The following is a 16,478-nucleotide window of genomic DNA, read 5'->3' on the forward strand; positions in this document are numbered from 1 at the left end:
TTTTATTCAGCTGAGAGTGAGAATGGGAGCCTCACAGTGTTTATACTGGTACAGTTAATGGTCGGGATAACTTCATTGCTCTAGCTAACAAGGGATGATGTTATTGGAGTGTCGGAGACCAGCAGTGTTAATGACGCGCCACTGGTGAGACTCGTGGATAAAGTAAAGCCAAAAATCTAATAACGGATAAAGAATAATGAATATGCGGATCAGTGCGTCGGAAGAAACACTCATAATTAGTCCAAGTTTTGTATTTTGCTTCTTTTTTTACATTTTTGCGTGTCAGCTCATGGAGACTCCACTATTTTTGGTGCAGCTGTATTATCATTTTGGTTGCATTTCTGTTTATAGGATGTGTTAGCAATATGTAATGAATCATTCCTCTTTTCCCTTTGCATTTAAATGAATCTGACCCATTATAATGTTCATTTATAATCTGTATATTTTTAGTTGTTCAACACAGATTGTATACATAGGTATATTCGAAGCTTGATCAAGTACGCATTATTATGCAAATTTTGCGTAATTTTGTCCTTTTCTTTTCTGTAGAAACATGCTGAAACTTGCTCCAGAAATCTTCCAAGGAGACTCCAAACACGTTTTTCCTTTAATACTTGTGCAATTTGCAATGTTATCATTTTTATTAACATTCAGGCAGTTTTCAGTCTCATTTCATTAGTTCGGAGCCCCAGACATGTCAAAGGGTTACTGAACTTTAATCTTGATTGTGGTACTAGAGAGGAGTGCCTTCACTTGGTTTCACCGATATAAGTGGATTGCTCTTTAGCCTGTTTATACAGTCAAACCTCAACCCCATCCCTATCCTCCAATAGAAGGGTGGTGGACTGCAAGAGAAAGGCAGCTTCAACCAGCGGGTCACCAGGTTCATGTCCATATGGTAACAGCATCTGGGTTGTCTCCCTCCCCTCCCATCACACGCACTCCTCCTACTTCCCTTCAGTTAGATTACTTTTTTCATTCTTGGCCCCTAGAAACAGTTTTACACAACTTTGAAAGGACTTTTCGAACTGAGAAGTCAGACACAGGCTTCTTTTACCACTCCACTACACTAGATATCCCTACAGCCAAACAAAATGATAAAGTATCAAGGATAATTTACAATGTCACTGGGCTAAAGAGTTCAACTGTTACATTCACTGTGTAGCCTTCTGTTGGTGGCAAATGCCTACTTTTAATCATGTGTCGGAAGTTATTGTAAACTGAAGGTATGATATTGAAAGGAATGACGATCTAGACCGGTATCAATAACACTGATGATACTATAGTTCTGTCTTTGTAATTTGTCTTTTCCTGTTTCTTGATCTTATATTATGATACTTGTAAGTAATTGCAGACAAGGAATGCACCAAAGCATTCTCCAGACCACAATATCCAACCATTTCTTTTCAATCTAGATCCATATTTCAAATCAAGGTGTTCCAAGATTGGGTAAAGAAGAGCCTGCCTAAAGATATGATATTAGGATTATGCTGCTGCTAACGACGATAGTAAATTATAAGTGAAGTGAGGCAGAGAAGTAACAAACCCCGAGAAATGGATGGTGGAATGGTCAAAGTACTGAACGGTAATTCACCTACCTCATCATGCCGGAGATCTTCGTCCTTATGCAACTTATTTCACATAGCACAATAGCAGAATAACACAATACTACAGCTTTACAGCCCTTTCATAGAAGTTCCTCGTGACAGGCATCATAATCTGTTGTTCAGCTCTTCTTATAGGTCAGCATTCAAGACGGAAAGTTGGCAATTTGGGACCATGTTAAAGTGCACAAAGTATAGTAAGCCATGTGTCTTAAGTTTGGATCTTGGTACATCAGAGATAGGTATTGCCCAAATGCAATTTTTATTTTCTGTAACCTAGATATAGTATTTTTCCATATGCACACGGACATGCCACTGGAAACACCTACTGCCCACTGTAGTAAATTCCAAATCTTAATAAATGAGCAGATGGTATGATCAGCGCAATTCAGCATGTCGGCATGTAACACACATCTGCAAAACTCCAGTCAGGCAGCGGCATAACATAAGTCAACAGAGGTTAAGAGGCAGGAAAAAGTGATACTAATTATGTGACTCTTGGTCAGTTGGATGTAATACTAATCAAGGTGTCGTAGTAGCAGTAGTAGTAGTAGTAGCAGCAGCAGCAGTAGTAGTAGTAGTAGTAGTAGTAGTAGCTGTAGAAGAATAAGAAGAAGTAAATAGCTGTAAGCAGTACTGTCAGTCTGTTTCAAGGTGACGGTCTTGGGCCACAGCCGCAACTTGAATACTACCTGTGTTGTATGAAGTTCAGTGAACCATAGTTATGAACATGCTTTCTAGTTAAACTGACCCTACAGTCTGACCAGGTAATCAACTGATGCGAAAGTGGTTAGGATATTCATCGAGTTAGGAAAAACGCATTATAACTGTAATCCTTTCCTGATACCTCTTTCCTTTGCAGGTGCGAGGGTGTGCTTGACGGTGTGAGGTGTGAGTGCGATAGTGGATGGGGTGGAGATGACTGTTCTACCCCAACCATCCCTTCCACATTCCTCCCACAAGGATTTATCAGACTCGCCCTCTCCTTCACTCCACTTGCATACTCCACCACGCTCCACTTGAGGTATTTCACACTCTGCTTTCCATTGGTACTTCCATTGGTACTTCGCGTGGTTGATCGGCAACTATTCACTTTTTCTATTTCGCGCTTAGTTTTGTACTCACCTGTCTATAATTTCCGTAGTTCATCCACCAGCCTCCATTATATATATATATATATATATATAAACCAAGTAAGAATGATCTCGGACTTCGCAACTTCCAAAGCAGTAATCAAATAAATGTGATAAATACTCTTCTAAACATATGTATTTTGAATATATCGAGAGAGAGAGAGAGAGAGAGAGAGAGAGAGAGAGAGAGAGAGAGAGAGAGAGAGAGAGAGAGAGAGAGAGACAGACAGACAGACAGTCAGACAGACAGACAGACAGAGAGGGGGGGGGGGCATTTCACCAAATTATTTACAGCATGCTTAGAGAGTATTTTCAGAAAGCTGAACAAATGAGTAAACATAGATTGAGAAAAGATAAACCATTTAAAGATTTGCAGATGGCTTTGTCCTAATCTCAGAAACAATAGAGACATAGCAAGAAATGGTCTGAACAGAGAAAACCTCAATGTAGGGCTAAAGTAATGTTTAATCCATATACACGAAAGAGAGTCATCAGAATTAGAAAGGAAATTCTTGAAGAAGTCGAGGAGTACAATTACCTGTGGCAATTACTGAAAATACGAAAGATCATGATAGTGAAATAAAAAGACGCATTACACTTGGATGGAAAGCTTTTGGTAAACATAGAGACATTACGAAAAGTAGCTTGCCAATATCTATGAAACGAAAAGTATATAAGAAATGTCTAATTCCAGCTATGACGTACGGTTGTGAGACCTGAAAATTAACAAAATCGATGGAAAATAAACTAATCCGTTATCAGCGAACAATGGAAAGGTTTATGCTGGGAATATCTTAAAGAGACAGGAAAAGATCAATTAAGTTGAGAAAGCAGACTAAACTCAAAGACATTATAGAAGTTATAAAAGAACAGAAATAGAGGTGGGCAGGCTATGTACCAAGAATAAGGGATAACCGATGAAGCAAGAGGCTGACTGACTGGACACCGAGATTGTAAGCTTAGCAGAGAAAGGCCAGACAGGAGGTGGAAAGATGAGATAAAGAAATTTGCAGGGAATGCGTGACAAAGATTGGCCCGGCAAGGAATTCGTGAAGATTGGGGGAGACCTTTGTTCAGCAATGGAATTGTAATAGCTGATGATTATATATATATATATATATATATATATATATATATATATATATATATATATATATATATATATATATATATATATATATATATATATATCCTTGCTGCTTTCCCCAAAGAAAGGGAGGTAACCGAGACAGGACGACACACTCTAAATTTACGTATCCAGACACACACATTTATTCATATTTAAGCCCCAAAGGGAGAAGTGACAGATCCTCATCGCACCACACCGCACTAGGGTCAACTGTGTAGTGTAATCAGTGACATCCGCATTAAGGCCCGACAGCAGAGCTGGTTTATCCATGCCAGTTCATAATGGACCCATCTCCATACCTGCACCAGACCTGATCAGCTGATCAGACCAAATGGGGAGGAATATTCCCTTGGGGCTGCGTCACCATTTATTCACTCACAATTTCTCTCCACTCGTTCCTATCACACACAGCCACTCTTTCTTGCTCAACAGACATCCCTCACGCATCTAATGCTCTCTTCATTCTGTCCATCCATTCTATTCATGGTTTTCCTTTCAGCCTTACACCTCTCACATCTGATTCAGTTATCTTTGTCACCTATCGCTCTTCATCCATTCTCTCCATATGCCCAAACCATCGCAACACTCTCTCCTCAACTTGCTCAGTCATTTCCTGCCTAACTCCAGTTCTCCTTTGCACGTCATCATTTCTCACTCGATCCATATGTGTCACTCCACACATACTCCTCAGACACCTCACCTTCATTTCATTCAAACTTTTCCTCTCTGCTACACCCATAATCCATGTTTCATCCTCATATAATGCAGTCGGTATCACTACACCCTCATGCAGCCTTATCTTTACATCCATTCTAAGCAAACGGCATCGAAACACGTTTTTCTTTCCTCCTAGCACTTTTCCTACTTCATTCATTCTAAACTTCATTTCAACATCTGTTCTTCCATCCACAGCAACATGTGGCCCTAAATACTCAAAACACTCTACCTCCTGAAGCAACTCACCATTCAAAACAATATTCATCCTCCCACCATCTACCAACTTCGCACACTTCATCACTTTTCTTTCCTTCTCATTTACTCTCAATTTCCTGCTTTCACACACCTTTCCAAACTCCTCTGCCAACTGTCTCAATTTCTCCTCCGAATCAACGACTAGTGCAGTATCATCCGCAAACAGCAGCTGATTCAGATTCCACTCTCTACCATCAGCATTCACCAGACTCAAACCTCCACCTAAACCTAACACTCTCGCATTCACCTCCCTTACACCATCCATATAAATATTAAACAACCAAGGTATACGGAAACGCACATTTTACCACTGTACCACAGAGGCTCCATATATACAGTATATATATATATATATATATATATATATATATATATATATATATATATATATATATATAGATAGATAGATAGATAGATAGATAGATATACAGTATATATATATATATATATATATATATATATATATATATATATATATAGTGTATATATATATATTTGTGTGTGTGTGTGTGTGTGTGTGTGTGTGTGTGTGTGTGTGTGTGTGTGTGTGCTTATATCGATTCTTGAAAGCAATAATATAAACACGACTCATGACTCATTAATATACAAACACACACGTTATAAACACTACACATTATCCTCTTTTGTCTTGTCCAAACACTTACAAGACCTAAGCACACAGTACCTACGAAAGTATACCGTTTCCTCTTCATTAGTCCAGCTCATCATTTGTAAGCCACCCACATAATCACCCTCCCTGCTTCCTAATGAGAGAGAGAGAGAGCGAGAGAGAGAGAGAGAGAGAGATCAGCTAACATGTTACATAATATGTCTGGCGAATGGAGTGAAATACAGGTTCGTTGTTTCAAATCTCTTCCACTTCAAGAGGTTTTCTAAGATAACTGAAATTGTACAGCATTACCAAAAAATTAAATATAATTGATACCATCGTACTATTGGGACTAAACTAAAACGCAGTAAAATTCTGAGGCATCTGTTTTACGCATTTCCAAAATTCAGTGTAAGTATGACACATTTTGCTCTTGTGTTTTCCTGATAGTTCGCTTCAGCTTTGTATGAACTCCTTGTAGTGAGAAAGTTAAGTCTTTCTTAACTTTTTAAGTTCTGCAACGTACTTTTAGACGCAGGAGCATTTCTAGGAGCAGCTCTGTATGTTGGTAGGTCACTAAAAACTTTCGGACGAGAGATGCTTCACATGTTTGGACTTGAGCGACTTTAAGGAATCCGCACCACAGCACACCATCCTCTCACACCACTACACACACAGAAAAAAAAAAAAAAAAAAAAAAACTTTCCCACAGCACACACAACACAAATCAAACTGCCCTGAAGTACCCACAGCCAATACTTTTTTTTCCTTGTTACTTTATTCTTTGATTCAGCTTAGGAAAGATTTTTTGAACTCAGGTAATTAGGCACTGCTATGGCCTTGATTAACATCTTTGCTATTATATTCTGGTTTTAAAAAAATCAATCCAAATTTAGCAGTACCGAACAATATCAGCAATCACGGTAGCGATTACGCTGTAGCGATGGCGCAGGTTGGAAGAGGTGTTCCATACCGGTACATAAAGTATTGGGCTGCACACACCAAAGCGCTGTTAAATCCCAGTTTTAAGCGTGTGAACTAAAAGCTCTTCGTTATTTAAGTGCAAGGCTAGTCGCAGAAACCCGCTAACGTTCGTAAGGGTCGCAAAACTGGATTGTAAAAATATCGATTTTGTTCCTTCTTCTTTCTTCATCAGTCATAAGTCTAAAACACAAAGGCGTTTACAGCGTAATAGGCCTCAAGCACTTCTTAACAACCGATTACGTTTCTTCTCATACTTAAAGAAGGAAGTCGAGCTGCAGTACGCAGATTACTTTCTCTAACACTGAGTTCTCTTCTCACAATAGGTATAACACCACCGATTAGTGAAGCCCCATTTCACATAAGGATTTTTACATATACTGTATCAGGAATTGCGGTGGCGATTATGAAACAGTTAAAAACTGATTTATAGTAGAGCTAGTTGCAAAAAAATTTGTTCCAATATGATTAAGATGTAAGAATAAAAAAAAAATGCAGAAACACTGGATGAATAAAGCACAGAAACAATACAGCAACATCTGGGATGTAAGGAGATTCACAAGTCTATACCCATTACTCCTTGCCACCAACTACAGACATTTGAGTACAATGTGGAATGTAATAATGGATATAAATCTCTGAATCTCCTCCCATACCAAATATTCTTTTGATTCTGTAATTTATTCATCTCCCGTAACTCAATTTCCATCTACATCTTGACAATCATTCTAAAATATTTTTGAATTTACATTTATTTATCTACCTACCTATCGATCTATCTATCCATCTATATATTCTGTATATATTTCACATAGCCAGTTCCTCGAGATTCTAAAGGATGCACTTCCTACAGAAGCCCACATCATCGCATCTTTGACGTCGAAAGCCTTTTTATCAAAGTATCCGTGGACAGAAAGATTCAATTCATCCTCGGCCAAGTATATAGGTGTGAGGAAACTATGCCCCTCGGCACGCTGGAGACCTGCCTCCGCACCCTGCTGGAACTTTATACCAAAAGGGCCCTCTTCATCTGCCCCCGTGGAAACATGTATCGCCAGACAGATGGTGTTGCCATGAGTAGCCCTCTAGGAGTTCTTCTTGCAAACTTTTTTATGGATACAGTCGAGGCCACTACATTGACCAAAATCCGTCCTTCAATCTCATGCCACCATGTCGACGATCACAGGAGTAGAGGACATCGAAGAACTTCAGAACCTCAGTTATAGCCTCATCGACGCCGCCAGCCTAAATTTTATTTACGAAGAGTTTACTGAAGGCCGCCTCCCCTTCCTCGATGTCCTAGTGATAGCCCGCGACTTTGGAGTCACAACTGCACTCTACGTAAAATCATCCAATAAGGACTGTCTCAGCGACAGAAGTGAATACCCTCAGCGATACTTACGCTCCACCATCAGTGCCTACGTTTGCCGTGCCCACACCCAGTGTTCCTCATGGAGCAGTGTTCATTCAAAGCTGGACAGATATACGCATGTTCTCGTCAACAATGGATATCGGAATATCGATATGGAAGACGTGGTGAGGAAGACAGTTAACAACTGTTACTCAAGCCACGGCGTCCCTTCTCTCAGTAATGAAAAAAATCACTTTCTTCTCCCAAAATTTATGTCTACGGAGTATAAAAGTGACAAGATAATAATTAAAAATATCATTCACAAATAAGCCAAGTCGTAACAAAAGTATCGCACTAATCACTTAATACAAAACCTGCAAAACCTCTCATCTACTACTCAAGAACAGCCCCGCCATAAAAAGTACGCCCATGCAAGAAGACTACGTCACCTACCAACATAGTTGCACATGTGAGGACTGTGGCCTCATACCTACGTAAGAATGACGAGGATTTACTGCCAAGGCATCTTACATGTCACCTACAGGGTTGGTCAATAACAAATCACAACAGAACTAATCGTAAACACTTCCCTCACCCGTCAGCACCTCGAAAAGGGTACTGAAATAATTGACCGTGAAAAAGACCCATGTACATTCATGTTTCTGGGAGCACTTTATATTTCCGAACTGAAACTTACAATCAAATAACAAGTGGAAAGATTTGCAAGTCCCTCCAACATGTAAAAGATCACAATCATCGGTGGGCGTACTCATTCCACCAGTGAGATAGCCACACAACTTCCATCGCGCGCTCTTGGCCAACCAATCACGTGGTAGCACATGTCGGCATCCTCTGTATAATGAGGTCTCGCTCCACCAGCCATAAGATTGGATTGAAGATGTTCCCAGGAAGGAATGAAACGTCACCAAGTATACAAACATCTGGACTCTGGACAGCTACTCAGAAGTCTAAATGAAAATCAACATAGCTTAGGCCGACGCATCGGAAGCAATGAGCGGAAATTAAATAACGCAGAAAGAGCAGCTGCATCCACCCTCGTTTGCTTACAAGAACACACACACACACACACACACACACACACACACACACACATATATCTATCTATCTGTCTATCAATATCTATATCTATCTATCTATCTACCTATCTATCTATCTATCTATCTATCTATCTATCTATCTATATATATATATATATATATATATATATATATATGTAATCGGAGAGAGGTGCCTAGAAGTGGAGGTACGGTGCATACAAAACTCCCTTTTTTAACACACAATGTCTGCCTCTGTTGTGCGAGTGAGGTGCGTTGAGTGAGTATGTGTGCTTGCATGTAGGGGATGCATTACAGTGAGGGCATAGTGGATTATTTGGGAGTCTATGTTGTGCTGATAATGAAGTGGAGAAAGGTAATGTCGTAACTGTAGTCTGACTTTGTGAAACAATAGGTTGCATTTTAAGCTACTTCATTTCTGCATCTTATACCTCAATAACCGCATTTTAGCTTACTGCTGCATGCTGTCCCAGCCTGAAACGATATTAATTACATATAAAAGAATGTTCAGGTGAGATATGCAAAATGTACCGCCACTTAAAAAAAGAAAGAAAGAAAAAAAAAAGCCAGTGTGCCTTTGGGAAGAGCAGTGTCGCAGAGAGGAATTTCGGGGGTCCATCACGTCCTGGAAGTTACCCCTTTAGTATAATAATTATTTTATTCTTGCTGTTTCCAGACAGTTTTATCTTCTCTCAAGAGAGACACAATGAGCTGTGGAGTTAGACATGATCTTCATTAACTCTTGTTTTGCTAGGGAGCTATTTTAAGGTAAAAAAAAAAAAAAAAAGTATATTGTAGTAGCAAGTATCAAACATAAAATGACTTCCTTGGCCTGAAAGGCATAGTACAGTCATCCTATTCTCTTCCGTTTTCCATCAAGAACGTTGGGGGCCGAGGCTAGGCAACTTAGTCCAGACATTTAAAGGAATGGTTACCAGACTAGTTCGCCCCTGAACGGCAATAAGCGAGAAATAAATCCCAACCAACCCTTGAATGGAAATCCTTGCGTGCTTCATTTGATTGGATGGAAAAAAATGGTGTATAATTAGGCTATCATAAATCCTCTTCCTTCCGATTACATACTTTAGTTATTTGTTTCTTGCTATATTCAGACGATCTTGCCCATTTCATGAAGCTCTGTAATGATTTTTGAGTCATTATAGCTCTGTCTAATCCCTCCGTTGTTTCTCATAAGCCAGTTTACAAAATGTGAGTTAACGGAAATAAAATACAAAATACGTCACCGGACTGAAGAGGATACATTTGTCTTTCATTTCATCTCGCTTCGACATTTCAGGTTCCGGTCTCGTCATGAATCCGGCCAGCTTGTGTCCCTCTCCTCTGATCATGGTAGAGACGCGATGACCCTACGCCTGGTTCATGGACGCCTGTGCCTCACCTTGGCCTTCCACTCCTATCATCCTGCCTCGCTGTGCCTCACCCGGGTTCTTTTGGCTGATGGCAAATGGCACACCGTCACTGCTGCAAGGTGGGCCTTGGCTCTACATTTTTCTCCTCTCTGTCGAAATGACCTGTCAGTCCACCGAATGCATCTCGGCATTATACCTCTTTTTTGTCTATATCACGCTGTATACCCATTTCTCTATTCATGATGATATCTAATTATCCAAGATGAAAGCTAGCTAGCAACCTTAATATCTCTGTAGCTGTCTGTTTGCTTGCCGTATGTGTGTCTCCATTTGTTTGTTGTGTCCAACTCAGGGCATAGGCAAGACAGTATATTTATCAGCATTTATCTGTTAAGAAAAAAAAAAAAAACTGCATCTTATTCTCTATCTTACCTTCCGAAAAACTGTTTAAACCCTAATGCCGTTTGTGATGCTGTGCACATGGCTAATGAATGGCCTTAGGACATGTTTGTAAAACATCAAATGCGAAAGATTGTTTTTAAAAAGATAATGTTGAGCTGTATTTCAGTGCATACCGCAACTGTCAGTCAATCAGAATCAACATGGGTCACAATTAAAGGACTTTCGTGAAAACCCAGGTTCACCTAGGTATGGATTAGCTTATATACCTACTTCCGTGTTTGTGTATCTCTCCATCCAAATTTATATCCATCTCGCTATTGAGAGAGAAATCTGTCAGTCCATCTATCTTTCCTTGGCAGCTACGAGTGGAGCACCTGGCTTTCTGCAGATGAAGGTGAGGGTGACCTGTACAACGCCTCCATCAGACAAGCTAGATCAAACCTACGGCCCCTCCACAAACTAACCACAGTTCACATAGGAGGGTCAGCGCACCAGGCCCACGACACAGAGAGTGACCAATATTTTGAGGGTGAGACATTAAACTTTTGGCTCTGATGACGTATATTTCTTGTATTTTACTTTTACCACTCGATTTCATCCGACTGTAGGGAAGTTACAGGAGGATATATAAAACCTACGAAAGTACGAAAAGTCTCTCGTAAACTGATTAAGATTACCTGGAGAGAGCAAGATTAAAATAAATACTAAGTCATCGTTTTGATACTGTTAACATCACTGCAATTTTGCATTAGTTTAGTTTAGTTTTGCAGCAGTCAGATTATTCTATTCAGCTTTGGAGGGACTTTTCAGACTGGAAGGGTAACATATAACGTTTATTAACCCTTTCAGCTACTGGGGCACTCTAACGGGACAAAATCGCTTGGTTGCCTCAAGAATTAAATTATAAAATGACGTTCTGAGGATAAGGGAATTAAGACGTAACCGCCAATCCTGTACAAGCACATAAAGAGATGACGTATTTTTCATCATACGTTTTCCTACCTCTAATGATTTTATTCTGGTCTGTGGAGATTTTTGGAACTGGAAGATTTAACCTTCATTTGCCACTCATTACAAGAGGTCTCTCAACAGCTGGTCTTCTGGACGTGGCAAAAATAAACTGGTAAAACATATCACCGGTCTGAAAGAACTATGATTAAAAAGAAAAATAATCACCACTTAGATATTAATTTAACGCAAAACATATCACCCCAACTGATGCATTTCAGTCGCTAAGCCATCAAGTCTGTTCTTGGGTGTGAAGGGCTTGCGTGTTGAGTAGAACCGAAAATTTCGAAGGCCTGAAGGATTAACGAACGGATGTGTGAGTCATTTGTGTAATTCATTTCACACGGCACCTGATTAGTTTCTCTCTCTCTCTCTCTCTCTCTCTCTCTCTCTCTCTCCGTATTTCTGGACCCTTTCCTCCCTCCGTATTGGGGAGAAAGAGAATAATGATGATGATGATGATGATGATGATGATCTTACTAGACAGCGTTTTTATCAACTCCAGGAGCCACTTGATGCTGATTCCATATTCAGATTGTTTTACATGGTTGCGACCACCCTCACCGCCTCACTTTTTTGTAGTAAGTAGAAATTGTGATTATTATTTTGATGATGATACTGATGATGATGAAACAAAAATCATTTATATCTGACTCATTATTTAATCTAGTAGCTGGATGTATATAACTGTTAATAATAAAAAAAAAATTAAATTAAAAAAAATAATGGTGATAATAATAATAATACTTATAACCATCATCATCATCATCATCATCATTATCATCATCATCATCCGGACCTCCTTTCCCACCTCTGACAGGGTGAGGAGTAGCAATGTCCAGACAGCCCAAAGTTGCCCGATCCAATGGGCCACGCTTCCATTCACTCATCATTCAAGCCCCCGGAATCCTGGCTCTATCGGATACGCCAAAAACATTCATCACGTTCTGTAGCTTCACATAAACGTACCTGCTTGAGTCAGTCCAGACGCTGCCACGTTAAAAAGAGGTGCAAGATCGCTGATCATGCACTTCTCCTTACAACATTCATCCAGCAAACTCGATCTCTTGCCAGTTCCAAACGTCTCCTCCTCACACACTCATCTACCATATCTCTCCACCTTCTCCTTGGCCTACCTCGCCTCCCCCCTCCTTCAAATTCGCTCAGATATATAGTTTTCACCACTGTTGTTATCCATTATCTCCACATGACCATACCATCCCAGTACACTCTCTTCGATTCTTGTGTCCACAGACTTCCTCACTCCACATCTTTCACGAATCACACTATTTCGTATCCTATCCACCCTCTGTACTCCACATACATTCCTCAGCAGTCCCATCTCCACTGTTCTCTTGACTCTTCATTTTCATGTCACACCATAGTCTCACATCCATTTGTTAGAGTTGGCACTATCACTCCTTTATGTAAGCCTTGTGCAGCTGCAACACTCAAGTCTCTGTTTCTTATCAAGGCCTTCATTGCACCAGCTACTTTTCTTTTTGTATCACTCTATTTTCAACTTCTTTAGCACATTTTCCTCCCTTTTCTATTATTGTACCCAGAGTATTTGAACTCTCTCCCCAGTTCCAGTCTCTCTTCATTCAGCGTTACATCGCACTGGGAGTCACCTTCTCTCTCTCTTAGTAACCATCACTTTACTCTTTTCTACGTTTACTCTCAAGGGACGACGCTCACAGACATCAGCAAAACTCTGCATTAGCCTACCATGTTCTTGTCCGGTAGTCTGCTTGCAAGCAGTACTGCATCATCAGCATACAACAAATTTGAGATATTCCATCCATCACCATTCATTACCAACGCCATCCCTCTCTCCATTACTCGTGTTTTTACTTCTCTCATCACCCCATCCTTATATTTATTGAACAACCAGGGGGACATCACACAACCTTGTCGCATGCCCACACCGATCGTGAACCATTCACTTAGATGCCCAGTAACCCTTTACACATGCTTCACTACCATCATAAAAACTCTTGATGGCGCCTAGCAGCTTACCATCTACACCATACATGCGCAAAACTTTCCACAATCCTTCTCTGTCCACTTTGTCATATGCTTTTCCAGATCCAAGAATGCTGTAAACACCTTATGGTTCTTCTCACAAGCCTTCTGTGCTATCTGTCTCACTGCAGATAATAATAGTAATAATAATAATTTTAATAATAATAATAATAATAATAACCAGTTACCTATTTACTTCTTGTGTAGCCACAATAACGAAGCTTCGCCATAACTATATATGGTATATAAGATATGAAATTTTTGCATCATAAACAAGTCTCTGATCTTTAAAAGAAGTTCAGGGTCATTCATACTTGGAACATGTATTCACATTAACCTAAGGTAGCCTCTTGTGTTATATAAACAAGATCTGAAGACAAAGGTGTGGAAGAAATAAATGATGCATTGATACATTTTACATTTGTCTCAATAACTGGCTAACTCTATGCGTAACTGTAACCTTATTCCTTTCAGGTAATGAGAGGGACCACAGCTATATTTCTGTAAAGTTTCTGCTTTACAGCTTTTGTGGTTTTCTCTAAAATGTGTTACAACGAAAACACTGAGCAGAATTGAATCCTGTCCATTCCACTGGGGTAAAGGCTAAATATTCAGCCAATTTTCTCAGGGAACTTTTTTATCTTACTATTTTCAACCAAATGTCTGTGTGTCAGCTATTTTCTGGTCTATTTTAATTTCAAATATATATTATTTTGCACCAAACATTAGTATATGTCCCATTGGCGCCCAGTGTCCTCAATATTGGACGGAACTGGGCATTTTCAAATTTTGATAAACAAGGGAACCCCGGGGTAGGGACCTATGAGCTTCGCGAGTATGAGCCAACAGGCAAAGGGCGGTATGCTTAGCACCCTTCCAGCAAAATCTCTCGCACAGGAAATCAGGGAGCCAATTGTATATATGACCTTCAAAAATAGGTCAAGGTCATTTATATTTGGCGTGCAAGTACTTGGGATTCCCTAGGGTACCTTCCTGTATAATGTCATCAAGATCTAAGATGAAAAGTGCAAAGAAACATAATAATACCAAAATAATAAGCTTCGCCATATATATGGCAAAACTTAACCAGAACACTATAACTGTCAGAGACAGTTACTGATCTCCATCTATGGAAATATTGTTATATGTATGAATTCTAAAACCGTTGGTCAAACTGCCACCAAACAGTACACAGACTTGGTCCAGGACCAGACAAAACTTCTGTGGTAAAGCAGTGCCTAATTAACATTTTGTTTTATCCTGTATGGAAGAGCAACCGAAAATTGTTGAAAAATCGTGGTTTTCCAAATATTGTAATCTGACGCATGAATGACCTTCAGATTTTTTCGATATAAATATCTGAAAAATTATTTTATCACGGGATTTCCTTCCATGTTCAAGTATCTACAATAGTTTTGGAGTAAACCAAGGTTAAAAATTCATGATTTTTGGATATTTTTTGACCTGTTTCCTTGAAAAGTCGGTCAAGATTACTGTCACTGGGTCAATGTAAAAGCGGCATGGGGCTGCACATTCTTAATAAGTTTAATGAAAATCGGGGACGAAAAGTGACGAATAATAATAATAATAATAATAATAATAATAATAATTAATTTCCTATTTACTTATTCTGTGACCACAATAAGGACGCTTCAACATAACTATTTAAGGTATTGATCATAGTTATGCAAATGGTGCTTTCGTGTTCACTACCTAAAAATTTCATATGAACACAGCATAGATATTTGCATAATTATTTGTTGTTAAATATAATTCAGTGCTGCAAAATAACAAAACTTATGGAAGCCTGAGTACATTTTACATTTGTCTCAATAACTGGCTGACTGTATGCTTAACTGTAACCATATTCTTTCCAGATAATGAGAGGGACCAGAGCTACATTTCTGTAAAGTTACAGCTTTATGACTTTTGTGGTTTTCTCTAAAACATGTTAACCCCTCCTGTCTGGCAGATGTGATCACTCCCCACAGCCGGGCATTCCCGACAAACATCGGCAAAATCGTCTATCTTTAAACCTTCATATCTCTGTTAATACTTAACCAATTTTAACAAATTAGGTCTCATATTGCCAATGGCCATACCACGTTGAGTACACCGCTTCCCGTCCGATCAGCGAAGTTAAGCAACGTTGGGTCTGGTTAGTACTTGGATGGGTGACCGCCTGGGAACACCAGATGCTGTTGGCATCCCTAAGTGTCAAGTGGGGTTGGTGGAGGATTAGTGCCCCTAAAACAATTAACTCTTAGCCATTGGCCACCCCGTCTGGGATACATGGCGTCTGGCAATGAATGAATGAATGAGGTCTCATATTACTCACCAATCCTTCGACTCCAAGTTGATGGCATCAGATGGTCCGTGAAATGCAGACAGGGAGAGAAAGTGGGTGGGGAATGAGGGTAATTTTTTGTTTTTGTTTTTGCCGGTGTCCGTATACATGGCGGAGGTTCGGCGACACAACAAAGGCTTACACTAGCCCACCACACTGATAGCACTTCGATGACACTTCCAGGAGACCAAAATCCACTACAAACACTACTTTCATGAATATTTTTCCATAATTGGTCGTACTGGGTGAATGAAGGCCGGTCACAGTAGCAATGACCTTGAACTCAGGCTGCTTGTCTCTTTCCTCTTTACAGACAGACAGACACTCTCTCTCTCTCTCTCTCTCTCTCTCTCTCTCTCTCTCTCTCACACACACACACACACACACACACACACACACACACACACACACACACACACACACACACAGAAATGTATGTTTGGCTAGGATTGTTGTTCGATTCTGGCATT

At 39.8% G+C, this 16,478-nt stretch overlaps 1 protein-coding gene and 1 non-coding gene across 2 annotated transcripts in view; both read left to right on the top strand.

Annotated features, from left to right (window-relative positions):
• The window catches only part of LOC145391144 (putative neural-cadherin 2), a 252,951-nt gene extending 241,768 nt beyond the window's left edge, over nucleotides 1-11,183 (top strand). The window contains exons 26-28 of the mRNA XM_080265824.1: nucleotides 2,467-2,628; nucleotides 10,154-10,345; nucleotides 10,988-11,183. Of these exons, the coding sequence (XP_080121950.1) occupies nucleotides 2,467-2,628; nucleotides 10,154-10,345; nucleotides 10,988-11,183 (550 nt within the window). The remainder of the gene's footprint in view (nucleotides 1-2,466; nucleotides 2,629-10,153; nucleotides 10,346-10,987) is intronic.
• Nucleotides 11,184-15,749: 4,566 nt separating this feature from the next.
• On the top strand, nucleotides 15,750-15,868 carry LOC145391330 (5S ribosomal RNA). Its single transcript, XR_013895836.1, has one exon. It is a non-coding gene; the product is annotated as a 5S ribosomal RNA (ribosomal RNA).
• The last annotated feature ends 610 nt before the right edge of the window (nucleotides 15,869-16,478 follow it).

This window comes from Coenobita brevimanus, chromosome 17, assembly GCF_032717465.1.
Source record: "Coenobita brevimanus isolate Jiangsu-jjx chromosome 17, ASM3271746v2, whole genome shotgun sequence".
Taxonomy (NCBI): Eukaryota; Metazoa; Arthropoda; class Malacostraca; order Decapoda; family Coenobitidae; genus Coenobita; species Coenobita brevimanus.